Source organism: Chanodichthys erythropterus, chromosome 3, assembly GCF_024489055.1.
Source record: "Chanodichthys erythropterus isolate Z2021 chromosome 3, ASM2448905v1, whole genome shotgun sequence".
Lineage (NCBI taxonomy): Eukaryota > Metazoa > Chordata > Actinopteri > Cypriniformes > Xenocyprididae > Chanodichthys > Chanodichthys erythropterus.
In genome coordinates, this window is record NC_090223.1 from 8,571,560 (window position 1) to 8,599,300 (window position 27,741).

At 38.1% G+C, this 27,741-nt stretch overlaps 2 protein-coding genes across 8 annotated transcripts in view; one reads left to right on the forward strand and one right to left on the reverse strand.

The window, feature by feature from the left end:
- The window catches only part of LOC137017021 (NACHT, LRR and PYD domains-containing protein 3-like), a 114,107-nt gene that overhangs the window by 24,560 nt on the left and 61,806 nt on the right, over positions 1-27,741 (forward strand). For 3 of the 7 annotated variants that reach the window (XM_067380910.1, XM_067380912.1, XM_067380916.1), the window contains exons 2-8: positions 509-598; positions 673-810; positions 1,525-1,554; positions 3,090-4,869; positions 5,047-5,220; positions 5,929-6,102; positions 8,446-8,616. In XM_067380910.1, the coding sequence (XP_067237011.1) occupies positions 568-598; positions 673-810; positions 1,525-1,554; positions 3,090-4,869; positions 5,047-5,220; positions 5,929-6,102; positions 8,446-8,616 (2,498 nt within the window). In that variant the 5' untranslated portion in view covers positions 509-567. Of the gene's footprint in view, positions 1-508; positions 599-672; positions 811-1,524; positions 1,555-3,089; positions 4,870-5,046; positions 5,221-5,928; positions 6,103-8,445; positions 8,617-13,855; positions 14,008-14,539; positions 14,621-15,120; positions 15,787-27,741 lie in introns of those variants that run through there. The other 4 variants (XM_067380913.1, XM_067380914.1, XM_067380915.1 and 1 more) reach the window with 4 other exon arrangements.
- LOC137017029 (uncharacterized) lies at positions 10,383-11,279 on the reverse strand (the record flags this gene model as incomplete). The annotated part of the gene is made up of 1 exon (XM_067380922.1): positions 10,383-11,279. A coding segment is annotated over one exon (897 nt), but the record flags the coding sequence as incomplete, so codon positions are not given.

Genomic DNA, 27,741 nt, shown 5'->3' on the forward strand with positions numbered 1-27,741 from the left:
CTGCTACAGTCATCATGGCATGATATTTTGGGGCATGATTTTCATTATTATTATCGCACACCTTTGGATTGAGAATAAGTTGGCTTTTTTGAATGGATGTCAATGGTCAAGGCTTCAATACTCTGAGTTCAGTGAAGAAACAGCTGATCACTTTATGAACTAACAGCCTGTCTGCTGATCTTCAACATGTTTACCATTAAACATTCCAGACGTGTGTATGTACAGCTGGCTAATCAGAGGCCTGTAATCTGGGTGTGTATTAATGGTGTTTTTTGTGTTTTAACTGGTTTTGAAAATTACACACTTGGCATTGCTCAAGAATCTCAGGTGAGAGTGTGTTATGTTTGATGAGAGTGACGAAAGGAAAGCATGAGAGTAGATGAGATCCAATATTATTCAATATAGTTCCTCTTTTAATATAGTTCATAGAATTTAGTGCCTTATTTATTTTTGGAAAGTGTCTGGTGACAGTGGAGCTATTTGAAACCTTTTTCTTCATGTCCAACAGCAGTGAGTCAGTGAAGGAAGATTGCATCTGTTGATCAGCATTGTGACACACTAGAAGAGATGGAAGAAGACAAGCTGAAACACAAGGAAGGTAATGAAGAAAGAATATCAGTAATGTTAAAGTTGTCATTTAGGAAATTCCATTAATCTCTGTCTCTATTCCAGTCCAGATGAGCAGCAGTGCTCACACTGGAGTCAGTGTTGGTCTGAATGCTCAGACGGGAGCGACTGTAAATGCTCCTGTACTCACTGGAAACACCATCACAGGCCCGGTGAACATCAACATCAACACTGCAGGAAACGGTACTATCACTATAACTGTGCATATTAAGATACACTGCTTATTAGCAGTCAGTTAATAGCTTGATAAGTTAAATAATGCTCAGTGATTGTGAACCTTTTTCCTATAAAGTATGTAAGAATGTAAGAATTAGATTTCACTTCCTCTTCAGTCAAGATTCAGTCCCTCTCAGTTATCAATGGTCAGCAGCTGTGGCAAGAAATCATGTGAACATAGTCATGTCACAAATCTTCAATCTTTATTGAGCAGTTTACACAATTTATACTTTCCATAGAAAAAAGTGACAGTCCCATCCCGGATGTCCTTCAGAGGGCGCACAAAAATAAAACCATAAAAGGAATCATTTCACAGTACAAAATTTCAAATATGAAACACAACCTTGAACATAGAACAACAGGAACAAGGTGGCTAGAAATAAGAGGAAAAGAAACATATCAACTGAAAAACAACTTCTTATAAGGCAGTTATGGAACAATACAAAAGAGGCTATGTGACATTTTCTTCACTCATGCATATTCTCTATGGTGACTGAACATAAAAGAAGTGAATAGTGACTTATATTACATTCAGGAAGAGAATAAAAGGGCTGTAGGAGGCCTCTAAATCTCACAGTTGATTTTAAGGTCATATTGTTCACAGGCAGACATACTTTAGCTACAGGATTTGCTTTTGTGTATCTGTAGAAAATTATATTTGTTTTTATTTCCCTCCTACAGAAACAGCAGAGAAACACAGAGAAGAGCAAGGTACCATCTTAACAGTCATATTCTCTTAAAGGATTAGTCCACTTTTAAATAAACTTTTCCTGACAATTTACATACCCCCATGTCATCCAAGATGTTCATGTCTTTCTTTCTTCAGTCGAAAAGAAATGAAGGTTTTTGATGAAAACATTCCAGGATTATTCTCCTTATAGTGGACTTCAATGGCCTCTAGACGGTTGAAGGTCAAAATTACTAACTTACGGAACAAACGCAGCGGCAGTTTCATTTTTTTCCTTAAGTACAATAGGGAAGGCGTAGGACATACAGTGTAAGCTTTTTGAAGAATACCGAAACGGGAGGTACATTCAAGGCGATATTTTGTGTTTATAAAGCATAAACGGTTGTATTTTTTTAGAAAATGATCGATCGTTTCTCTAGATAAGACCCTTATTCCTCGTCTGGTATCATTTAAAGTCCTTTGAAGCTGCACTGAAACTGTAATTTTGACCTTCAACCGTCTGGAGGCCATTGCAGTCCACTATAAGGAGAAAAATCCTGGAATGTTTTCATCAAAAACCTTAATTTCTTTTTGACTGAAGAAAGAAAGACATGAACATCTTGGATGACATGGGGGTGAGTAAATTATCAGGAAAGGTTTATTTAAAAGTGGACTAATCCTTTAAGGCTAGTTCACACTACACCACTGAATGTCGACCAACACTAATAGACAGATATTGTCAGATAAGTCTTTTCCCTGTTGGCATCTGTTAGTGTTAGTCAGTGTTTGTTTTTACCTACAGAACATGTTCATTCACTGTTTGTCAGGAGCAGGAATGTGATCAGCATCAGTCTGTACAGTGTGAACTAGTCTTTTTAAAGTGTTTCAGAAGTGATTTAAACATGTCAGATGTATTTTGAATTTGGACACTAGCTCATGGGCCCAATGTATAGAAAATCTGTGTTTTATCCTAAATGTCTGTGTACACACAAAACTTATTCTCTTGATAAATAAAAGTAAGTGTAGGAATATTTATGACTTTTTAAATCTAAACGCTGCCATGCAGTGGTTGTAAAGGTCAGGTTGGGATCATTATTAATATTGTAACGAAGGTTAACTGTGAGAGGTGATGTACTGTATCACCAGAACTAACCAGACAGCACCACTAACCTTTTCAACAGCCAAATACTTCAGTCAACCACCGGATGTGACTGGCAATGACCATGACAGTATACCTTACATACAAGAACTAGAGCATTCACTGCCAGATGTTCCTCGATCCCTATCCTCTGTACTGAGTTTACAAATTTAAAAAAAGTATATATGCCAGGATGACAGTTCTGTTTTGAATGCTTAAGGGTATTCCCTTCCATGCATGTAATATATATTTATCAAAATATAGTGAATTAAATGGAAGATCTGAGGCCTCTGAGCTGTAATAATTTCAACAGTAATTTAAGTACAATATGTTGAATGAATTCTGATCAGATCATGCTGATGTGAAAGCTTTGACATTTGTCTTTTTTTAATAAAATATGTTTTTGCTTTCCCTCATATTTTATTTATTTACACTAAACAGAGAACTTGATTCTGAAAAAATTCTTAGGAACTCACAAAACAGACATGAAGGAGAAAGCAGAGCGTATTTTTGAAGGCATGAAAGAAAATGAAGCACTTCTTAAGGATGTTTACACAGAACTGTTCATCACAGAGGGAGATATGAAAGATGTCAATCAGGAACATGAGATTCTGAAGATTGATGATGCTTTCAAGAACAAAAAAACACAAGACAAACCAATCAAATGCAATGATATATTTACATTACTAAGAGGTAAAAATGAGAAAAAGATTGTGCTGACCAAGGGAGTCGCTGGCGTTGGAAAAACTGTCTCTGTGCACAAGTTCATCCTGGACTGGGCAGAAGGAAAAGCCAATGATTTTGTTGACTGTGTATTCCTGCTTCCATTCCGAGACATTAACTTGATGACAAATGAAGATTACAGTCTCCATGAGCTTCTGCTGGAATTTTATCCTGAACTGAAGGACCTGGAGAAATCAAAATTATATAAGGAATGCAAGATAGCATTTATATTTGATGGACTTGATGAGAGTCGCCTGCCTTTGAATTTTAACAGTAGATCATTGAACTCTGCTGAGAAAATATCATCTGTAGACGTGCTGTTCACAAGTCTGGTCAAAGGGATTCTGCTTCCATCAGCTCTCGTCTGGGTGACCTCACGACCAGCAGCAGCCAATCAGATCCCTCCTCAGTATGTGGGTTTGTACACAGAGGTGCAAGGATTCACTGACCAACAGAAGGAAGAGTACTTCAGAAAGAGAATCACAGATGAGACTCAGGCCTCCAGAATCATCTCACACATTAAGACGTCTCGTAGTCTCTACATCATGTGCCACATTCCTGTGTTCTGCTGGATCATGGCCACAGTACTTCAGGATATTCTCACCGGCAACAATACAGAGAACATCAGCACAACACTCACTGAAATGTATATTCACTTCCTGCTGATACAGATGAACCTGAAGAGCCAGAAGTACGATAAGCAAGAAGAAAGACAACGTACAAAACTCTTAGATTCGAACGGAGAAATTATTTTGAAGTTAGCCAAGCTAGCGTTTGAACAGCTGAAGAAGGACAACATTGTGTTCTATGAGAAAGATCTGGAAGCATGTGGTATTGATGTGAGTAAAGACACTGAGTTCACAGGAATGATCGCCGAGATCTTCAAGAAGGAACATGGGCTTCATGCAACAAAAGTCTTCTGCTTTGTGCATTTGAGTGTTCAAGAGTTTCTCGCTGCAGTGCATGTGTTCCTCTGTTACCTGAACAAGAACATGCAGGAGCTTCAGTTTTTCTTTGATGAACCAGAAGAAAACGTCACATTGCAGGAGCTACTAGAGAAGGCTGTTGATAAAGCCATGAAGAGTGAGAGAGGACATCTGTACCTGTTCCTGCGGTTTCTGCTGGGAATTTCACTGGAATCCAGTCAGAACCTGCTCAAAGGCCTGATCACACACACTGACGTCACCACAGAGAGCATCACACAAACAACTAAATACATTAAACGAAAACTATCCTGGTACACCTCAGATGAAGCTTCAGTCAACCTATTCTACTGCTTACTTGAGCTCAAGGATAATTCATTATATGAGGAAATCCAAAGATACCTCAGTTCAGGTGAACATCCAGGAAGAGAACTCTCATCTTCGATGTGCACAGTGCTGACCTACATACTGCTGATGTCAGAGAAGGTGCTGGATGAGTTCAACCCAAAGAGGTTCACGTCATCTTCAAACTACAAGAGATTTGTTCCAGCTGTGAGATGTTGCAGAAAAGCCCTGTGAGTAATTTCACTGATGGCTGTTTAATTAAAGGTTTTGATCTATCACTAAACAACTAAATGTAAAAAATACTGAATAATGAAATATCTGTATGTCCTGATTAAGAAGGGTACAATGTGTTATTGGAAAACATTGAACATCAGAAAATAATCTAGTTAAGCGTTCTGTTTTGTCAGATTTGATGGCTGTGGTCTTGATGAAACTTGCTGTGAAACTATATCTTCAGTTCTACAATCATCAAACTCCCATCTGACTGAGTGGGACCTGAGCTGCAATCACCTGAAGGATTCAGGAGTTATGCTGCTTTCTGATGGACTAAAGAGTTCACACTGTCAACTGAATATACTGAGGTTTGACATTCACATTCACTCATTTTCTATATTCAAAAAAATATGGACAAATATCTGTTTTCATAGCTATGACTAGCACATATTTTCTCCTGTCTATATTGTTGTATGAATGTATCAGTGGTGTTTTCTCCAAGCACCCAAGGAAGAAAACCTGATTTCAGTTTTCACAAAAAACTCCTGTCTCAGGCAGCATGCAATCTGAAATTCAGTTCTCTTTAGTGTTATATTTATAATATTCATATAAACATAGTCGGTTATGTCTTAAGTGACTTAAGTTACTTTTTTTTAACTGTTTCATGTCATAATAACAATTTAAAACATGTTCCCATTCTTTGTGCATTTGATTATTACAGCAGCTTTACATTCTTTTCATCAGTCAAATCCTCTGCACATCATGCCCCGAGGATCATATTACTTCCAGTTATTGCCTTATTTTAGTAGGACAGTTTCAGTGTGTTGATAACTTGAGAACCGCTGTGACCGGATCATTGAGATTTAATTGAGCTGAACTGTATCAGTTGCATTCATGTACAGTTTGCTGCAGTGATGAGCACAAATGCACAGATGAGTTATAAACTTAACCCTCAACCCTTACATTTTAATGGCTAACATCTCATTACACTGAATTTAGCACAAACATGTAGTTCAGATTATAAACCCTTCCTGATAATCACAGTGATACCACTGTTTGTTTCGTTCTCTACACAGGCTATTTGGGTGTAATCTGACTGGTCAGTCCTGTGAAAGTTTGTCTTTAGCCCTAGAATCCTCAAACTCTGTCCTGCGAGAACTGGACCTGAGTAACAATGACCTGCAGAATTCTGGAGTGAAGCTTCTTTCTGATGGACTGAAGAGTCCAAACTGTCAGCTGCAGATACTGAGGTATTTAAAGGGTTAGTTCACCCAAAAATGAAAATTCTGTCATTTATTACTCATGCTGTTCCACACCCGTAAGACCTTCATTCATCTTCGGAACACAAATTAAGATATTTTAGTTGAAATCCGATGGCTCAGTGAGGCCTCCATAGGAAGCAATGACACTTCCTCTCTCAAGATCCATAAAGGTACTAAAAACATATTTAAATCGGTTCATGTGAATACAGTGGTTCAATATTAATATTATAAAGCTACGAGAATATTTTTGGAGCGCCAAAAATAACAAAATAACGACTTATTTAGTGATGGCCGATTTCAAAACAATGCTTCAGGAAGCATCGGAGCACAGTGAATCAGTGTATTGAATCTGCTGTTCGGAGCGCCAAAGTCACGTGATTTGACACACTGATTCAATGTGCTCCGATGCTTCATGAAGCAGTGTTTTGAAATCGGCCATCACTAAATAAGTCTTTATTTTGTTATTTTTGGCGCTCCAAAAATATTCTCGTTGCTTTATAATATTAACACTCTGGGGTCGGCGATCACGCCGGCGTGACCACCGCATTTTTTTTCTAACCATTGTGAAAGAGACTCAAAATACTCTGTCAATGTTGCACATACAATTAAGAGCTATACACCATTTTAATCTGTGGAATATCTTCTTTTATTTGTGTACACTCAGAGTAACAACAAAATGTTGTGCTTTTTGTAAAATAAAGAAAACTAACATGATGCGTGATCTCTCGTCTCCCTCTGAATGAAGTCCAACCTGATAGTTCTCAGAAAATGAACTGTAACTTAGTGAATACTAATCACAAAAAAATGAGACTTCTGTCTAAAAAAACGTTGAAATGTCAGGTTTTAAATCGTGTAAGTCAAATCGAAAACAAAAATTCTGTGTTTATGTAATCTGTATGAAAAGAGAGCCATGTCAGAAGTCAGTGATCCAGCTCATTACCCGCTAATGCGGCCACGCCCACGGAGCCAGCGCTATTCAGATGCAAATTCAGAGGAAATGCATGCATTCATCATCTCAATCGTGTATTTATTGTCTTGAAAAGTGTTTATCTGGATGATAAAGCCATGGTTAGCGAGCTCTAGAAGACATGCAGTTAGTTCCTGGTTCTTCTTCTTCTTTATATGGATTTGTGGACTAAAGGTGCACAGAGCGCCCTCCGGCTGCAAGTATGAATTGAAAACACAGTATCCAGCACTCATAGTGATGACAATAAATATTGAATAAATATTACTCCTCTGTATAGAAAATTGACAAACATATGAGAATCCATCAATATTTCTCCAAATGCACATGCTTTTAAGCTAAAAGCCTATATGAAATGCCATAGAGGTAACATAACTGTTCAGACACTTTGCATCACAGAAATGCATTACATTTTAAAGAATATAATAGAATACCATTATTTTAAATTGTAATAATATTTCACAGTATTGCAGTTTTTTCTGTATGTTTGATTTACACCATGATGAGCTGAGACATGATTTTTTCACAGCCTACCTGACTGAAAGAGCTCATTATTTATGCAGGACATTAGAGCTCTTTATGTGATTCTTTTGTCTTCTCAGGTGAGAATCACCCATTATTCATGATGATTCACGCCTCCACGCATACTGTGTTTCTTGACCAAAGATGTTTTATAAAATTTAAATCTCTCTATTGTTTTATATGAACAAGCAGGCAGCATAATTTTTACCTCATTTTGAAGCAAAAACTCTAGTCTACAACCTCCAATAACCAGAAGTCTTGTGAACACAAATTTAATATATATTTTTTGGCTTTATTTCAGTGACTTAAGTTTTTTGTTTTTTCAATAACCATGCATAAACGTTATTCCTTCAAAAATACAAACATGTACATACATGTTCCTCACATATTATTGTAGCCTAGTTTGTGCTGAATACAGTGTAATGACACTTTTTCCATTAATATGTTTATGAACAACTGAAAAAAGCACAAATGTCAGGGCATGTCAAACCTTCTCCAGGGCCCCAAAAAACCTCAGACCCCTGAGGGTTAATATTGAACCACTGTACTCACATGAACCGATTTAAATATGTTTTTAGTACCTTTATGGATCTTGAGAGAGGAAGTGTCATTGCTTCCTATGGAGGCCTCACAGAGCCAACTGATTTCAATTAAAATATCTTAATTTGTGTTCTGAAGATTAATGAAGGTCTCTGGAACGGCATGAGGGTGAGTAATAAATGACAGAATTTTCATTTTTGGGTGAACTAACCCTTTAAGAACATATAAGAGATAATTTACAGTAAGAAGGTCGTAGTGTTTGTAGATGATCTGACTGTTGATGTGTGTGCTCTGCTCTCTTTCAGCCTTACTCACTGTAATCTCACTGTTCAGTCTTGTGAGAGTTTTTCATCAGTCCTGCAATCCTCAAACTCTGTCCTGACAGAGCTGGACCTGAGTAACAATGATCTACAGGATTCTGGAGTGAAGCTTCTTTCTGATGGACTGAAGAGGAACTGTAAGCTGGAGATTTTGAGGTAAATGGTTTCCCTTAAAATAATTAACAAAATGCTACCATAATACAGATTTTCTCAATCGATTTGATATACTTGTCTAAACTCAAGTCACTGTTCTCCAAACAGTTAACATGGTGATCTGAACACTTTATAATGAGTCAAATGTGAAGGCCTTTATGATAACCATACTTCAAATTTGTCCTCTGCAATTTAATCCATCCATGTTAGTGCTTGAGGCCTCTCTCAAACAAATATCAATGATAATACTGTGGTCAATAAAACAAAATTCTTTTTATTACAATTAACATGACAATGTGCACATTCCTGTTTATTTTTATTTATTTTGATCCAACTACCATAGTTGGTTCAGTGAAGCCCAGGTGCCACTTACAGGCCTATTATGTGAAGAACATTCAAAATGGTGATGTGAAAGGACTTTATAATACTGCCATTTTTGATAATTATTGATAATTATGCCATTTTTGATAATGCATTATCAGTGTAACAGTGAAAACGTCTCAGGTTATGTATGTAACCATAGTTCCCTGAGAACTAGGGAACGAGACTCTGCGTTTGATTACGCAATGGGGAACGTCACACGTGACACAGTGTCTGAAAGCAAACTATCCAACAACTCCAATCCCTATTGGCCGGCGACAGCCTATGACGTAATATGCCGCGACCCGGAAGTATAAAGGAGCGCCTGGAGAAACAGTCAGTATCTATTGTCTTGAGGGACTGTTCTGACTTTGGCGCTCCGAACAGCAGATTCGATAGGCTGATTCAATGTGCTCCGATGCTTCATGAAGCAGTGTTTTGAAATCGGCCATCACTAAACAAATCGTTATTTTGTTTTTTTGGCGCTCCAAAAATATTCTCGTTGCTTTATAATATTAATATTGAACCACTGTACTCACATGAACCGATTTAAATATGTTTTTAGTACCTTTATGGATCTTGAGAGAGGAAGTGTCATTGCTTCCTATGGAGGCCTCACGGAGCCAACTGATTTCAATTAAAATATCTTAATTTGTGTTCTGAAGATTAACGAAGGTCTCTGAAACGGCATGAGGGTGAGTAATAAATGACAGAATTTTCATTTTTGGGTGAACTAACCCTTTAAGAACATATAAGTCAAGTCAAGTCAAGTCAAATTTATTTATATAGCGCTTTTACAATTGGTAATTGTTTCAAAGCAGCTTTACATATTAGAAGGACAGAAAAAAGGGAAGTGGTTAAAAATAAGCTGTACAAACAAGATGGTGCTACATTAAGCCAATGTCGGCTGACTCCCAGGGGTGGAAAAAACCCCCTAGGAGAAAAACCCAGCGTGCTAACACTGGGAAAAAAGTCCTAGGAGGGAAAAAACCCCTTGGAAGATATATATAATATATGTAAATGGATATGGAGATCAAAATCTGAATTATACATTTTTATTATAGAGATTAAAAATAGATTATATATAAATATATGTAAGCGGATACGGGGATTAAAAATCTGAATTATAGATGCAGCCAGAACTGGATCTGTAGGCCCATTGTCTCCTGGGCTACGTTGTAGTCAGGTCCAGACACAGGTTCTCCATCTGATCTGGATACGGCCTGGATCCAGCACCCGGCAAACCTCAGGATAAGCAGAGAGACAGATATTAGCGTAGATGCCATTCTTATTCTGATGTACAGGTATATCTAGTGTTATAGGAAATGTTCTCGGTTCCGGCCGACCTAATTATTGCAGCATAACAATCCTTTAACGGATTTGAAAAATGTTAATGTATTGATAATGTGTTATGTGTATGCAAGAGCAAAGAGATGTGTTTTTAGTCTAGATTTAAACTGACAGAGTGTGTCTGCTTCCCGAACAATGCTAGGAAGATTGTTCCAGAGTTTAGGTGCTAAATAGGAAAAGGATCTGCCCCCTTCAGTTGATTTTGATATTCTGGGTATTATCAACTGGCCTGAATTCTGAGATCGCAATAAACGTGAAGGACTATAATGCATTAAGAGCTCACTTAGGTACTGGGGAGCTAAACCATTTAGAGCTTTATAAGTAAGTAGCAAGATTTTAAAATCTATACGATGTTTAATAGGGAGCCAATGTAATGTTGACAGAACTGGGCTAATATGGTCATACTTTCTGGTTCTAGTAAGAACTCTAGCTGCCGCATTTTGGACCAACTGTAGTCTGTTTAAAAGCCGAGCAGAACAACCACCCAGTAGAGCGTTACAATAATCTAGTCTTGAGGTCATGAATGCATGAACCAACTGTTCCGCATTTGTCATTGAGAGCATATGTCGTAATTTAGATATATTTTTTAGATGGAAGAAGGCGGTTTTACAGATACTAGAAACATGACTTTCAAATGAAAGATTGGTATCAAAGAGCACACCCAGGTTCCTAACTGAGGACGAAGGTTTAATGGAGCACCCGTCAAGTGTTAGAGAGTATTCAAGGTTTTTTCGTGAGGAAGTTTTTGGTCCGAAGATTAGGATATCAGTTTTTTCTGAATTTAATAATAAGAAATTTCTTGTCATCCAGTTTTTAATGTCAGCTATGCATTCTGTTAGTTTTGTGAATTTGTAGGTTTCGTCAGGGCGCAAGGAAATATAGAGCTGAGTATCGTCAGCGTAGCAGTGAAAACTAACACCATGCTTCCTAATTATCTCTCCTAAGGGCAGCATGTACAGAGTGAAAAGCAACGGTCCTAGTACTGAGCCTTGTGGTACTCCATATTGAACCTGTGATCTATACGACATCTCTTCATTAACTACTACAGACTGATAACGGTCAGATAAGTACGATTTGAACCATGCCAAAGCAATTCCACTAATGCCAATATAGTTTTCAAGTCTTTTTAAAAGAATGTTGTGATCGATAGTGTCAAAAGCAGCACTGAGATCTAATAACACTAATAGAGAAATACAGCCACGATCGGATGATAAGAGTAGATCGTTTGTAACTCTAACGAGAGCAGTCTCAGTACTATGGTATGGTCTAAATCCTGACTGGAAATCCTCACAGATTCCATTTCTTTCTAAAAAGGAGCACAGTTGTGTTGAAACTGCCTTTTCTAGTATCTTTGACAGAAAAGGTAGATTCGAGATTGGCCTGTAATTTACTAAATCTCTCGGATCTAGTTGAGGTTTTTTAATAAGAGGTTTAATAATAGCCTGCTTAAAGGTTTTTGGCACGTATCCTAGTGTTAAGGATGAATTAATTATATCAAGAAGTGGACCTACGACCTCTGGAAGCATTTCTTTCAGTAGTTTAGTCGGCATTGGGTCTAACATACCCAATTGATTTTGATGATTTGATAAGTTTAGATAATTCTTCCTCTCCTATAGCGGCGAATGATTCTAGTTTTACCTCAGGGACACTACAGTGCACTGTCTGAAGCGAAACTGTAGACGGTTGCATGTTTATAATTTTCTCTCTAATATTATCAATCTTGCAAGTAAAGAAGTTCATAAAGTCATTACTGCTGTGCTCTATGGAAACGTCAGCAGTTGAATCTCTGTTTCTAGTTAATTTAGCCACTGTGTCAAATAAATACCTAGGATTATGTTTGTTTTCTATTAAGAGATTTGAAAAATAAGTAGATCTAGCATTTCTTATAGCCGTTCTGTACTCAATCATTTTTTCTTTCCACGAAAGGCGAAAAACTTCTAGTTTTGTTTTCTTCCAACTATGTTCAGCTTTTCTAACAGCTCGTTTTAGAGCCCGAGTGTGCTCATCATACCACGGCGTTGGATTAGTTTCCTTAATCTTCTTTAGACGTAAAGGAGCGACTGCATCTAATGTGCTGGAAAAAAGAGAGCCAATAGTTTCTGTTGCAGCATCGAGTTCTTCTAAGTTGTCAGGTATACTAAGGCGATGAAACTGCTCGGGGAGATTATTTATAAAGCAATCTTTAGTGGTAGACGTGATGGTTCTACAATATTTATGGCTGGGTGGTGGTTTTGTAGCCTTGGCTAATTGTATTATACACGAGACTAAGTAATGATCTGATATATCATCGCTCTTCTGTAGAATTTCAACAGCATCAATATCAATTCCATGCGACAGTATTAGATCTAGGGTATGATTACGACAATGAGTGGGTCCTGACACGTGTTGTCTAACTCCAATAGAGTTTAAAATGTCTGCAAATGCCAATCCAAATGCGTCTTTATTATTATCTACATGGATATTAAAATCACCAACAACAAGGACTTTATCCGCAGCCAGTACTAACTCTGATAGAAAATCAGCAAATTCTTTGATAAAGTCAGTATGGTGCCCTGGTGGCCTGTATACAGTAGCCAGCACAAATATCAACTTACATAATGTTACATAAAGCACCATCACTTCAAAGGAATTATATTTGAAATTCTTTTGAATGATTCTGAATATATTACTATAAATTACAGCAACACCTCCCCCTTTGCCTTTCTGTCGAGGATTGTGTCGATAATCATAACCTTGAGGACTAGATTCATTTAAAGTAATGTAATCGTCTGGTTTTAGCCAGGTTTCTGTCAAACACAGCAAGTCTAGTTTATTGTCTGTGATAATTTCATTTACAATAAGTGCTTTTGAAGAAATAGATCTAATATTCAGTAACCCAAGCTTTATCATTTGTTTATCTGATTTATCTGTGATTTTCATTTTTTGAACATCAATTAAATTTTTACCCTTAACACTCTGAGGTCTAAAAATGCGCCGGCGCGTTTTGCAGTTTTTCTTTCACATTGCAGCAAAACAGACTTAAAATACTCCGTCATTTTTTGTCATAGAGACATAAGTAATATATCAATTGAAACTATAGAATGTCTTCTTTTTTTGTGTACACTCACAATCAAAATAAAACTTTGTGCTTTTTAAAAATAAATAAAATATACAGGGTGTGCTGTCCTGCCGTCTCCGTCTCTGCAAACATCATTCTAAAACGTCACTAAAAGTAACTAAAATAGATGGCTAATACATGCTACATGGACATGAGAGATATGTCTTTGGAAAGCTTTAAGTATCTACTTTTAAACAAAACAAATAAATTCTAAAACAAATATTCTCCCTTTATGTAATCAGTATAAAAGTAAAGAGAGGTACTGTTTCTCCTGTCTGACCTAATTATCTTTAATGTGTGCCCGCCCACGCGCAGAGCGCTCTATTCATAAGATAATGTGCTGAGGCGATCTATGCAAACTGTAAACGCCCCTAACAGCATCTTAAAAAGCATCAAGTTTCATCAGATTCATTCGCTTTCCTTCGTGTTTGGAAGATGGCACGCTACTCAGGTGAGCAGGCTCTTCAGATGGTCCTGGACAGTGAGGAAGAGTTCACTTTTTCCTCGGAAGAAGAACACGACTCTGACGATGAACGTCTGCATTTTGAAGAGCGACTTGATCCAGCTGAAGATACAGTTTCTGATGAGTAAGTGATTTAGTTTTACTTAAATTATTTGACGTGTTTTTTTTTCTATATAAGCGTACATATATATTTGCCTTATATTTACAACTATCTATATAACTATATATATAACTTTATCTCATAAAAACGCTTATAAATAGAATGCTTTTCTGTTGATATACTTAAATTATTTGACGTGTTTTTTTTGTTTTATATATAAGCGTACATCTATATTTGCCTTATATTTACATCTATCTATAAATATATATATATATATAGCGTATCTAAGTAGCGTATATGATAGGCGTGAATGTGCTAAAATATGCTTGGTTGTGAAATGCGCGAACATGTTGCTATTTGCTAAATGTGCTAACTGATATAGCAGACTGTAAACGTTTACATATTCGCACACTTTGTCCGGTAATGGCCAATTGACAGACATATACAGCATGCTTGTATACCTGTTACTTTCCTGTCAGTTATGCATAGCTAATGGTATGAGAGTATTATCTTATATGCTAATAATAACAGTTTTTTTTTTTACATTTTTTTTTAGGAATGTGGATCCATCACTCTCACATTCACCTGCAATTCCCACTAGGAGGGCACGCAGCAACACAGGCGGAAATGAGAAAGAGTAAGTACACTTTTACCCACTATATGGTAGGCCTATATACACTACCGTTCAAAAGTTTGAAATCTGTAAGATTTTTCATGTTTTTAAAATAAGTTTCGTCTGCTCACCAAGGCTGCATTTATTCAATTAAAAATACAGTAAAAACAGTAATATTGTGAAATATTATTACAATTTAAAATAACTGTTTTCTATTTGAATATATTTCACAAAGTCATTTATTCTTGTGATGTCCAGCATCATTACTCCAGTCTTCAGTGTCGCATGATCCTTCAGAAATCATTCTAATATGATGATTTGCAGCTCAAGAAACATTTATTGTTTACAATTGTTCAGAAATGTTTCATAAGTAGCAAATCATCATATTTGATGATAATATTTGATGATAATATTCATAAGATTCATATTTGATGATAATATATATAATATATTTGATGATGATATATCATATATATGATAAATCATCATATATCTGTCTGTTCTACCATCCATGCTGCTTATAGTGGAGACACTGTGCAGAGGAGGGTGAAATCACAAGGTACATGGAGGACAAAGACATTTCCGTGTCCTGCACCTGTGACTGCATACAACCAACACATGGGGGGTGTCGACCTGTCTGATCAGCTGATACAATACTACACAACACAACACAAAACAATGAAGTGGTACAGAAAGATCTTTCTACACTTCCTGGACATTGCTGCCACAAACGCTTTCATTATACACAAAGACCTATACGATACCATGACCCATAAAGAGTTCATAGAACAGCTTATTGCAGAGCTCTGTGGTGTGTCGTCACAGAAAGCAGCTCCAAAACAGACCAAAAGTGACCATGTACCGGTTCCAGGAGCAGAGCTGACATCAGATGCAAGGAATAATGCCACCGCTGGTCGTCGGAACTGCATGCTTTGCAAAGTACAGCTTGGTAAAAGGCAAGACACACCTTGGAAATGCCAGGCATGTGACATTTACTTGTGTCTTCAGTTGAAAAGGAACTGTTTTCAAAAATGGCACACAGATGTGTGACTGTTCAGATTCTCTGTTCACCACCTCTCACTGACCATTGGGCTGCAAAGATTATCTATATGTGATCAAGCAGGTTATGTATAGGGTGTAAAAGTGGGCTTTTTTTATAAACCTTACCTTTATTTGCCTGTATACACAAAATGTGCCTTTGACCCTAGTTTATATGTGGATTATATTGTTAACTTTATTTTAAATAAAAAAGAAAAAAAACAATGATATGTCTTGTCTTTGCATTTTCTTAGTTGACTCAGTCACATTCCTGACTGAATGGCTCATTATGCGGCTCATTAGGGGCAGGGTCTTAATCTCCCCAGGTGTAAATCACTTCATTATTCATGAAGAGTCACACCTCTTCGCATATGGCCTACCTAAACAAAAAGTGTCTTAGAAATTTAAAATCAATACAATGTTTTATGTGTCAGGGTAGGGAGGATCATTTCCACATCATTTTGAAGCAAAAACTCTACACTAAAATATACAATTCTCAAAAGTCTTGTGAAAAAACATTTAGTATGCATTTTGAGGTATTGTTTCAGTTACTTTTTTTTTTTGTTTTTTCAATAACCACGCATAAACATTATTCCTTTAAAAACACAAACATGTACATACATGTTCCTCACATATTATGGTAGCCTAGTTTGTGCTGAATACAGTGTAATGACACTTTTGTCATTAATATGTTTATAACCAACTGATAAAAGCACAAATGTCAGGGCATGTCAAAACTTCTCCAGGGCCCAAAATCAGCCTCAGACTCCAGAGGGTTAAAAGGTTTCGGAAGTTTTTTGTATTTGTATTCGAGGTACAGACACAGTCTCTATGTGATAATATCTAGGTGAGAGAGTTTCTATGTGCTGTGAATTATTTGAGTTCTGTGACGTGAGGCGGCTAGCAGACGATCGGTTTAGCCAGTTTGTCTGCGTCCTGATCTGGGCCCTGGTTTGTCATGTTTCAGCTCTAAGACTATTTGCCAAATTTCTAGATAGAAGAGCAGCACCATCCCGGGAGGGATGAATACCATCTCTTTTCAACAGATCAGGTCTGCCCCAAAAGCTTTTCCAATTGTCTATGAAACCTATATTATTCTGCGGACACCACTTAGACAGCCAGCCATTGAGTGATGATAACCTGCTAACTATCTCATCACTCCGACGAACAGGAAGAGGGCCAGAACAAATTACTTCTGCTGACATTGAATTTGCAAGTTCACACACCTCTTTAATGTTAATTTTAGTGATCTCCGACTGGCGAAGTCACGCGCATTTTGTCAGTAAAGCCGGTTCCCTGATTGCCGCTAAATCGCCATCACCTGCTTTCAAATGGAGCGGCATTTAATAGACAGAGCCGTAGATCACTGATAAGCCACGCAATATCGCGTTCATATCGCAGATGTATCGCCTTCGATAATGAACACGATATTGCGTGGCTTATCAGTGATCTACGGCTCTGTCTATTAAATGCCGCTCCATTTGAAAGCAGGTGATGGCGATTTAGCGGCAATCAGGGAACCGGCTTTACTGACAAAATGCGCGTGACAATCGCATGCGATATATCGCCCAGCCCTATTTTAAAGTATATTAAAATAGAAAACCATTATTTGGTTAGAGACTTAAGACTTCTTTTTTATAAAATGTGTCCAATCTTTTGACTGGTACTGTGATTTAACATAGGCCTATACAAAATTTTCTTCACATCATGTGCAATAATACGTGCATGCATGAGATCACAAAAATCATGTTTTTTTTTTTTGTCAAAAGTGGACATTAATCCTCTTATCAGCATGATCACAGAGGGTTTTTTCCTACCTGACTGAAAGGCCTCATTATTATGCAGTTCATTACACCTCATTATGCGATTCTTTTTTCTTCTCAGGTGTGAATTACAGGAATATTCATGATTATTCACACCTCCACGCATACTGTATTTATTGACCAAAGATGTCTTAGAAAATTTAAATCTCTCTATTGTTTTATATGAACGAGTAGGCAGGATAATTTTTACATAATTCTGAAGCAAAAACTCTAGTCTACAACCTCCAATACCCAGAAGTCTTGTGAACACAGATTTAATATATTTATATATTTTTTGGCCTTATTTCAGTGACTTAAGTTTTTTGTTTTTTCAATAACCATGCATAAACGTTATTCCTTCAAAAACACAAACATGTACATACATGTTCGTCACATATTATTGTAGCCTAGTTTGTGCTGAATACAGTGTAATGACACTTTTGTCATTTATATGTTTATGAACAACTGAAAAAAGCACAAATGTCAGGGCATGTCAAAACTTCTCCAGGGCCCCAAAAATCCTCAGACCCCACAGGGCTAAGGAAGGCCTGGATGGGCCTATAACCTTAACAGACATGTGGCATCAGCTCGTGGCAGTGTTTTAGGCACCAAGACTGATAAAAAACAGAACCATAGGAGGTTAGATTCAACCAGAAGTGTATACAGATAATTCTCAAAGAGAAATATAAACAAACATACACCAGCGTGTTCAAATAGGCAGCCCATAAGGCCTAGCAACCTCTAAGACACACGGCGTAAGTCTAGTGGCCATTTCGAGGAGTACAATAGATCCACCATAGGCGCTAGGTGGCTATTCAGCTCAACTAGAGTAGGAATCAGACTCAGGGAGGCAGATGTAGTTTAAACCAAACCTCAGTAAGTTTTCACCACAACATTCACTCTGAGGGGCCAGCCACTCAAAAGTACTCGGTAAAAGCACCCTATTACTCTCACAGCGAGAGGAGTACATAACTGAACTCCACATGCTACACCGGAGGCCGAAGTAGGCCTACCTTAGTAAACACATGGCATCACAGTGGCTACCATAACCATACCAACTAGTAGGCCATGTATTCAGAGATTTTTCCAAAGAGGGAATACATAAAACGCTGCCATACATCGTGAACAGGCCTGTTTAGGGCCTATTCGTCAGCGATGGGGCGTGGCCGATGGTGGTATGGCTTCCCAGGCATCCTGCCAGCAAAAGGGCCTTGAGGGGCCTACCATTTCAGCAGCAAGCGGTGTTCAGCCTGTTTGCAGAATAAAAAACACAAACTGTGCCAACATGTAAACTAAAAGGAGGCCTTATTAGGGCCTACCCTAGTAAACACATGGCATCAGCCAGTCCAAGACCATACCAACCAGCCGGCCATGCATTCAGTGGAAAACCTTTCACGCATAAAACCGTGAGAAGGAATGCATATTACGCCATCATACTCCACGAGAGGCCTGCTTAAAGCCTACTCAACAGAGGTGGGGCGTGACCGATGGTGGTATTGGATTCACAAGCACCCTGCCAGCATGTCAGCTAAAAAGGAGGCCTTATGGGGCCTCCAAGTTCAGCAACAAGTGGCATTCAGGCCGTTTGTCCATAAACTGTGCCAACAGGTAAACTAAAAAGAGGCCTTATTAGGGCCCAGGCACGTGCACATATAGACAAAAAAGGGGCTTGAGCCCCTGCCCTTTTTCTTCCTGGAAAGAAAGTGCCCTTTTTTCTGGGGTGCTTTTTTTTTTTTTTTTTTTAAATAAATGAATATATATTCCTGTTTGCGCACAGCTTCCCTGTCAAACAAATATATTTACTGTATAAAACAAATAATAAAAAAAAAATACTATATCAGGTCGGCTTTGTTGAGTTCAGATCCCTCACTCCGCGACACGCCATTCATGCCCGCACGCACGCGCGCCACGCCCCACCTCACCTAGAGTTTGCTGCTGGCTGAAAACTTGTGACAACTATTCCCGCAAAAAAATGCAACTGCTGTCTGGCGATGAGAAGCGAAAAAGAAAAAAGCCCTAGATGGATCCATCCCGTGCATTTCTTTCAGGTAGGCTAGCCTATGTTCACAAACCTGAAAGTTTTGTCTATTTAAGGGTTATTTATACATTTAACGCTGCATTAATAGTTTGACCACAATCAACACATCTGCCTGATTTGATACTAATGAAATTTATGTCATATTATAATTTCAATCATTTTATTGTGCTATGCATTGCGTTTTGAACCATGGTAAAGATATTGGTTGGGCTGTCAATACCAGAAGAGGAGCATTCCATGGACGCACATCCATGAACCGCATTATTAGACAGTTTTCTAAGGATGCATGGTTTATTAAAACTATTTAAAATCATAATACAGCATCAGCTACATAATGCTATTCTTACATCTACACTTACACAGGATAATACATCAATAAAAGTTTAAACCCTCGCTCTGTCCACATATTCTTGTTGAAGAAATTACAGTGGCTGTAGCATTTCTATCACAAAGAAGTGGCCGAATATTATTATTTAACTAATAATATATTTTTAATCATGGTGGCTTTGATCGTGGATTTGATCGTGCTGTGCTGTCTAACAACAAAAATCAGCAGGCTTTTGTCATCCTCTGCAGGCATTTGTTATAATATATAATGTATTAACAGTTCAGGAAAAAAAAAAAAAAAAACTCTTGATGTGTTTAAATATGCAGATTAGCTTGTTTTAGTTAATTTAGAAGAAATCTACAGATGCAAACAGACGGAGGGTAGTAGGCTTAAAACAAACTCCATCTAAATGTGTAGGGTTAGGGTTAAGTTTTCTTTCCATTAGAGTAAAAGACATGGCAGCAAAAATGGACCTTAACATTGTAAAATTGTAAAATCTTAAAATTGTCCACTTCATGAAAGAAGTATTCCAATAACACCAAAAAATTAAAACGATTGATTGATTTGTGCAAAATAAACAAATTATTAGTGAAACTATGTCCTTCTTCTTGGTGCAGTCATTTATTCTAAATATATATAGCTACTTGAAAATAGTTGCTGTTGACTTCTCTTGTGATAAACCAATTGAATACTAAAGAAGACCATGGTCTCTGTGTGAACTAATTATTTTGTAGAAATCTGTGGAGTATAAAACAATTGCGTGAGTGTAAGTGAAGTCAAAGTTGTCTTAATATATTTAAGGGTTCATTATTTTTTAAATAAATAATTATGAGAAGTGCCCTTTTTTCCACTTGAGCCCCTGCCCCCCAAAATGTCTGTGCACGTCCCTGTTAGGGCCTTATTAGGGCCTACCCTAGTAAACACATGGCATCAGCCAGTCCAAGACCATATCAACCATCAGGCCATGCATTCAGTGGAAAACCTTTCACGCACTACTGAGAGAAGGAATGCATATTACGCTGCCATACTCCACGAGAGGCCTGCTTAAGGCCTACTCAAGAGATGGGACATGGCCAATGGCGATATGGGTTTTTGGATTCCCAGGCATCCTGCCAACATGTCAGCTAAAAAAGGAGGCCTTGTGGGGCCTACAATCTCAGCAACAAGTGGCGTTCAGCCTGTTTGCAGAATAAACACAAACTGTGCCAACATGTGAACTAGAAAGGAGGCCTGTTGGGGCCTACCATTCTAATGACACGTGGCTTCAGCTTGTGAAATAAAGGGAACCAAGCTACAGGGAACCAGCTCTAACCCAACAATAGCTGTGGGAAGTGCAACCTGAGCTAGGCTACACATTCCAACAGGCAATGTACCCTAAATCATATGTGACTAAAGGGAACCAAACAATGCCAACATGGTCTGAGGGAGGCCTAAAATGGCCTACCGCCTCGAACAGACACGTAGCAAAAGCCTGTGGCAGTGTAAACTATGTGAGCAAACTATGATCATCTAACAGCACTTGTTAGAAATACAATTGCTAACTAGAAGGAGGCTAATTAACCATAAGAGCCTACAATCAAAGTTATATGCAATATAGCTGTTAACAAGATCACAAAAAGGGAGCTAATAGAAACCAGCTTTTCTCAAAAAGTGGTTCTATACTACCCTGAGTATGCAATCCAACAGGTGATGCACTCAGTAACACCAATAAACCTACTAATGGGGAATATTAGGTCACCAATGTCTCCAATAGTGGCTAGATAAAAAAGCCTGCTATTATGAGAACAGGTGCTAACCAGTGGCAGCATAAGTAAGCTCACATATATTGTAGGGCAAAAGTCTAGAACTTCAAAGCAAACACAACGCTTTGATGTATATGCTATTTTCAAAGAGGAAAATAATTTTCTCCATACAGATTTTCAAATCTGTACTGAGCCATAGAGGATGGATGCTAAATACTAGCAACGTCAACTCAAACTTTATTAAAGAAAACAAGTATCTCAGAGGAAAAATCACATTTTCCATAGCATAAAAGTTCTAGAAAGTGGGGCCAAGCACACACATCATGACTTATCTACGCAAAGATAAGGGCCTACCACCTGAGATAACAGCATCAGGAAGTCTAAAAACAGTCTACAACCTAGCTGTTAAACTCAACAATTGCACCTACATAGCAAGGGGATAATGGTCATACGGCCTAACAACTCCTTCGGGAGGAGGCCAGAACTAGGAAATATACAACATGACAAGGGAAGTATACATAGGGTTATATGTAAATAACACACCTAATCTAGCTCTAGTCTGGCGGCTAAGCTACGGGCCTTCTTACAGGGCCACAAGCCTAGTGAAACCTGGGTTTCACCTCCAAATCTCATGGATAAGAGAAAGAAAGCGAAGCTCACAAGCAAACAATGTCAGGCGGCCGATTAAGGCCGACCTAAACATACATAATAACTGAAGTGACGAGTGCTAACTCAAACTACTCTAGAAAACAGCAGATGAGAAGCTACTCTAAACAACAGGTGTCTAAGAGGCGGCCATTTTGTGGCCTGCACAATATATATTCTAGCCAGCCTATCAACTTCAGTTTGCCCAAATGCCCCCCCCCCCCTACTTTTCTGACTACATGCTCAGAAATCTATACAGGAAAACAAGGTCTTATTTTAAAACACATAAAATAGACCCTCCTGCGGCTCAAAGACCAAAGACTCCTAATACTCCTTTTTACATGAAAGGATGGAATCTAAGGGTCTTTTAAGCCTAAAAGATCCTCTCATTATCAAACCGAAAAAGCGGGCCGACAGAAATAATCACTATGGGCCCAGCCATCAGTCTGACCATAAGAAGCATCTGAGCATGATATATGTCTATATGTATACACATGCATATAAATATAGATATATGTCTATATATGTCTATATATATATATATATATTAGGGGTGTGACGAGACAGGTATCTCAGGAGACGAGACTCGAGATTGAGTTCACGAGACGAGACGAGACGAGACGAGACAAGATTTTTACACACTATTTTTAAGAAATCCTCAATGGCGAAATACATGACTAGAAAAAAAATATTCTGCAGGTGTATTTGAAATGTTGAAACTAATCATCTTGTAATGAATGTCATTTCAGTTCTACTTTCTGAGTATGAATTATCATATGCAGTAAAAGACAACAATACTCAAGTACTGTAAAAGGTTTTGCCACTAACTCAACTGACTGACTTCTCTTCTGTATGATTTCAGTCTCTTCAGACCTTACTGTACATGATTTATGAGCTTCTACAACTTTTGACCTCCTAATTGATCTCCTTTCCACAGACTGATCATAGAAATAAAAACAGTATAAATAGAAATGGTAACACTTTACAATAAGGTCTCATTTATTAACATTAATGTTTTAACCAACATCAACTAACAATGAGCAATATATGTGCTACATTATTTATTCATCTTTGTTTATGTTAGTTAATAAAAATAGTCATTCATTGTTAGTTCATGATAGTTCACAGTGCATTAACTAATGTTAACAAATGAAACCTTACTGTTTGTGCTTAGTAAGATTAAGAGAAAACTGTTATTCATTTTTTATGGTAACACTTTACAATAAGTGCAACCATAATCGCACTCTCTCAATATTCAAAGTGCAAATAAGACCAAATTTTTCACTGATACAGAGCTAAGAGATGGTTACAACTACACTTCCCAGCCTAAAACAGCTTTCATATTGAGAGAGATTTGCATTCATCAGGGAGCCGCTTTCAAAATGCGGGGTATTGAAATCGCGTTTGAATGCGCGCTCAGTACTAGTACTCAGTAATGCGCATTTACTTTCACTTTCACAATTGCGCGTAACTCTGTAAATATGGAGCGGGCTAGAGCCACTGTGTGGCTCTTATCCAACTGAATTAAATGTTTTCTATTTAAATACAAAGCAAAATGACAGTGGAGGCGTAATGTAAACAAAGCGGTGGCATATTCTTTCCTAATCATCCTAACACTCTGTCATGGCAACATCACAAGACTACTTTTCGACGAGACATCTCGTCACATATTAGTGTGACGAGATCTCGTGGCACGAGATCTCGTCACACCCCTAATTTTATATATATATATATATATATATATATATATATATATATATATATATATATATACATACAGGAGGTGAAAGAAGAAGAGGAGAGGGTAGATATAAATCGCCCTTATGTAGCTGGGGAATCGATTACAAATGCAACGGTGTTTACAATCGATCGCCCATCTCACTCTCACTTCTTTATTTTTGAAGGAATAACGTTTATGCGTGGTTATTGAAAAAACAAAAAATTTAAGTCACTGAAATAAAGCCAAAAAATATATATTAAATCTGTGTTCACAAGACTTCTGGGTATTGGAGGTTGTAGACTAGAGTTTTTGCTTCAAAATGAGGTAAAAATTATGCTGCCTGCTTGTTCATATAAAACAATAGAGAGATTTAAATTTTATAAAACATCTTTGGTCAAGAAACACAGTATGCGTGGAGGCGTGAATCATCATGAATAATGGGTGATTCTCACCTGAGAAGACAAAAGAATCGCATAAAGAGCTCTAATTACCTGCATAAATAATGAGCTCTTTCAGACAGGTAGGCTGTGAAAAAACCCTCTGTGATCATGTCTCAAAGCTCATCATGGTGTAAATCAAACATACAGAAAAAACAGCAATACTGTGAAATATTATTACAATTTAAAATAATGGTATTCTATTATATACTTTAAAATATAATGTATTTCTGTGATGCAAAGTGTGTGAACAAATATGTTACCTCTATGGCATTTCACATAGGCTTTTAGCTCAAAAGCATGCACATTTGGAGAAATATTGATGGATTCTCATATGTTTGTCAATTTTCTATACAGAGGAGTAATATTTATTCAGGATTTATTGTCATCACTATGAACGCTGGATACTGTTTTCAATTCATACTTGCAGTTGGAGGGCGCTCTGTGCACCTTTAGTCCACAAATTCATATAAAGAAGAACAGGAACCAGGAACTAACGGCATGTCTTCTAGAGGTCGCTAACCATGGCTTTAACATCCAGATAAACACCTTTCAAGACAATAAATACACGATTGAGACGATGATTTTTTTGTGATTAGTATTCACTAAGTTACAGTTCATTTTCTGAGAACTGTCAGATTGGACTTCATTCAGAGGGAGACGAGAGATCATGCATCATGTTAGTTTTCTTTATTTTGCAAAAAGCACAACATTTTGTTTTTACTCTGAGTGTACACAAATAAAAGAAGATATTCCACAGATTAAAATAGTGTATAGCTCTTAATTGTATGTGAAACATTGACGGAGTATTTTGAGTCTCTTTCACACTGGTTAGAAAAAAACTGCGGTGGTCACGCCGGCGTGACCGCCGACCCAAGGGAGTTAAAGAATTCTTTACCGGAGTCGACATAGTCGTGATCAGACAGAACAGACCCGAAAGACGAAGAGATACTGACTGTTTCTCCAGGCGCTCCTTTATACTTCCGGGTCTCGCCATATTACGTCATAGGCTGTCGCCGGCCAATAGGGATTGGAGTTGTTGTATAGTTTGCTTTCAGACATCGGGTCACGTGTGACGTTCCCCATTGCATAATCAAATGCAGAGCAAGTTCCCTTTCGAAAGGGAACTAACACCACACTTCATAATGACATCTCCCAAGGGTAGCATGTACAGGTTGAAAAGCAACGGTCCTAGTACTGAGCCTTGCGGTACTTTATACTGAATTTGTGATCGATATGACATCTCTTCATTTACTGCTATGAATTGATAACGGTCAGATAAGTATGATTTAAACCATGCCAATGCAATTCCACTAATGCAACATAATTTCCGAGTCTATTCAAAAGAATGTTGTGGTCGATAGTCTCAAAAGCGGCACTAAGATCTAGTAACACTAACAGAGAGATACAACCAAGATCTGTTGATAAGAGCAAATAATTTGTATCTCTAATGAGAGCAGTCTCAGTACTATGGTACGGTCTAAACCCTGACTGGAAATGCTAACAGATACTATTTCTTTTTTAACACTAGAACCCCCAGGGGTCACTGTATACCTAAAACCGCCATGCGGGTAAATTTTACCCGCGCACATTACACCTGTTTTTATATGGCTAAGAACATATTATTTCACTGTATTATGCCGCTGTCTTCACAAAGAAGTTTCTAGAGTCATGAAATGATTATGCCTAGTCATCAACTATATTTTTGTCCTGTTGTTTTATGTTTAAGGCTTTTTTTATGCAGGCTACACTAATCACTTTTTATAACGGTCAAGCTAAACAAGTATGCACTTACAACGAGAATTAGAAGGAAGTAAATACATATTTAGGTGGTGTAATATTATAATTAATCATATATTAAGATAACCCATGTTATTTAAATTACTAAAATAGCCTATAGACAATAATGAACAATAATTCACCACACTGCATAGGATGTATGATGCAATGACAAAATCAAGCGCGCAGCTTCACCTTAATTATTTATATCCAAAGTTTATTGATGCTGACTCTCTGTAACTATTGTAGAAATCCCGTCCTGAAGAACAGACTCTGTCTAATTTTTCTCTGAGGCTCTGGATCACTGTCAGATGAGCCGTCAGATGCTGAGTCGACCCAGGGCACGTCACTGATCTAACCACCATCAGACTCTACTCATGGCATTTAAGGCTTCTACCTCTTCGGCATCCATAAATCGCCAGCTTTTACTCATTGTGACTTTATTTATGAAACCGATGACCGCTAATTCAATGAGTGAAAGGCGTTGCCTAGCAATGTACAATGTTTAAACATAAGGGGACGTGAAAATGACAGCGCGAAAATACAGGCATTATATAGTGGGTAAATTTGACCCGCACGGCGCTTATAGGTATAAATGCCCCGTTTTTTGATCTGTGTTACATGTGCACTCTGTTTTGGACTTGTGTTGTTCCATTTCCTGCCACTAGTTTATCACCATGGTTACTGAGCACTCCAGTCATCACATTCAGCTGTGTCTAATCACCCTCCTTGTTATCCCTTGTATATAAGCCCTGTGTTTCTAGTCTTGTGTTGTCCGGTATCGTTCATGTGTTGTCCGGTATCGTTCATGTGTTGTTTGGTGTATGTTCCTGCCTGTTCCTGTATTTTCCTGTATTCTCCTGTGGATATTCTAGTAAAAGACTTGTTTAGATATATTTCTCCTCGTCGTGTGCTTTATACACCAGCTAACGTAACAGAATACCAGACCCAAAACAGTTAGACAGATTGCGGCATGTTTAGTGTTTGTTGTTTTCCGTTTCAGTGTTTTTTCGTGTTTCACTTTACGTCCCCATCACTATGTACACACCTGCATTTCTGTTAATTTGCCTTGAGCAGAAGGACCGCTCCCTCGAGGAACATTTGAATGACTTTTTGTTCCTAGCAAGGGAGCTTCCCTGAATATGTGGAGTGGGTGCTGGCGTCATGTGGATCGTCGATGACCGTGGGTTTATGCGACAACGACGCCAGTCCCACTCCCACTCCAGTGCCCAGCCAGGAACCCTCTGACGGCGTGGAAAGTCAGTGCAGCGCCACCGAAGACAGAGAGCCCGCCTCCACCGCGATGCAAGAGCCAGTGATGAGTGGAACAACTGAGCGTAACATCGCCGTGGAGACGGAGCCCAGCGTGTCTGACCAGGTGTGTGAGTTTGATCTACCATCGCTGAGGGAGACAGTGAGGAAGATAAGGGGTTGGAAGGGAGCCCACACTCGCGCCACTGAGAGTGAGTTCCAGGCAAGCACTATGGAATATTTTGAATTTGGAGAGGAGTTCCTATCCCTGGAAAATCCTGAGACTGTCTACCCCATTCTTGATGATCTGGTCCCACCCAGCCTCCCTCTCCCACCTCCTCTCCAAATCCCTGGTAATGACTTTG